The sequence below is a fragment of the Stegastes partitus genome, unplaced genomic scaffold (assembly GCF_000690725.1).
Source record: "Stegastes partitus isolate 25-593 unplaced genomic scaffold, Stegastes_partitus-1.0.2 Scaffold3363, whole genome shotgun sequence".
Lineage (NCBI taxonomy): Eukaryota > Metazoa > Chordata > Actinopteri > Pomacentridae > Stegastes > Stegastes partitus.
This window is the reverse complement of record NW_007581094.1, coordinates 1-1,552: the sequence shown is the minus strand read 5'-3', so window position 1 is coordinate 1,552 and position 1,552 is coordinate 1. Positions and strand designations below refer to the sequence as shown.

The window sequence follows — 1,552 nt, the reverse complement described above, 5'->3', positions numbered from 1 at the left end:
ACAGCAGTAGTACTGTGTAGTACTGTGTAGTACTGCAGTACCTTGTGAACAGCGATGATCTCTGGGAAGCATCCCAGCAGGCCTTTGTATTCGCTGTTGGTCTCCAGCAGGAAGTAGAGATCCTTCTGAGGCTGCGAGGACACAAACACAAGCCGACTGATCAGGAAGCAGCGCACGAGTCCAGGATGTGAAACCATCATGAATGTGTGTCGACCTGCTGGGCGACGATCTGGCCGATCTCCTCGTAGGTGTTTCCAGCAGCTGTTAAAGCGTCGGTCAGCGTCTCCTCTCCTGCAACACAAACACACACTCGTCCTCACATGTGTCCTCCTGGCTTCTTTGACTCCTTGTCTCTGTGTGTCCTTGCCTCATTGCCTCCTTGCGTCTTTGCCTCCTTGCCTCCTCACCTGGGTATTTGCTGCTGCTGAAAACAGTCGACAGGTTCCTGAATGCTCGGCCGATCCGCTCGTACTCTTTCGGCAGCGCTGGTGAACACAAGATGGCGTCAGTCACATGTTTACGCGTGAACACGTGTTACATACAGCGCACATGCGTGTACTGACGTCCGGTGCAGCGTTTCCAGTGGGTGTGTCCGACGTTCAGCAGCTCTCTGACGCCGTCGTCCATGGCCTTGGTGAAGCGGCTGTACTGCTCACACTTGTGTTCACTGCACACAAACACACAGGTTACAGCCCCAGAGCTCCATCAGCCTCCTGCACACCTGTTGAAGAGCAGACGGACAGACTTACACCTGGGGAGCGTCGAGTTCTGCAGCTTCAGGTTCAATCAGACTGAACATCATCGGGCCCACCGTCTCGTCTTTCTCCGCCTTCCTCTTCCCCGCCTTCCACTCCTAAACAAATGAAAACAACTTCAGTCAATCGGGGCGACACATCCAGCGTCCTCACAGCTGATTGGCTCAAAAGGTCTACCCCGGGGGCGGGGCTTGACTTACCCTCTCGTCTTTGTAGGTGAGGAAGAGCTGAAAGACGTCGCTCTGAGAGACGACGGGGTGGCGACACATCCGGGTCATCCAGGCCTGCAGCCGCTCCATCCTCATCCTGATGAAGTCCTCCTCGAACCGGCCTGACGGCACAGCGACACCAAACACAGGGCTCAGCGCGGTGCAGGGAGGGGCGGGGCACAGGTGTGCTGTCATGGTTACGGCTCACCTGTGACCTGTTTGTCAGGTAGCGATGGGATGGGCAGCAGCGAGTTGAACTTCTCCAGCAGACGCTCGTACAGCCAATCAAAGTGCTTGTAGCGATGATTGACAGGTCTGTTGGTGCTCTGGAGGGTCGAATATGGATACCATGAGTACTACGGAATACTACAAGGAAGTACTGTGGAGTACTGTAGTGCAGTGTAGTACTACTGTGGAGTACAGTTTACTAGTACTGTGTAGTACTGTAGTACTGTGTAGTAGTACTGTGTAGTACTGTGTAGTACTGTGTAGTACTGTGTAGTAGTACTGTGTAGTACTGTGTAGTAGTGTGCAGTAGTACTGTGTAGTAGTACTGTGTAGTACTGTGTAGTAGTGTGTAGTAGTGTG

The 1,552-nt window shown here is 53.4% G+C and overlaps 1 protein-coding gene across 1 annotated transcript; it reads right to left on the bottom strand.

The window, feature by feature from the left end:
• Positions 1-23: 23 nt before the first annotated feature.
• Positions 24-1,290, bottom strand: LOC103375876 (sorting nexin-9-like; the record flags this gene model as incomplete). The annotated part of the gene is made up of 7 exons (XM_008306173.1): positions 24-131; positions 215-291; positions 408-485; positions 564-667; positions 750-853; positions 956-1,086; positions 1,173-1,290. Coding segments are annotated over 7 exons (720 nt in total), but the record flags the coding sequence as incomplete, so codon positions are not given.
• Between the last annotated feature and the right edge of the window lie 262 nt (positions 1,291-1,552).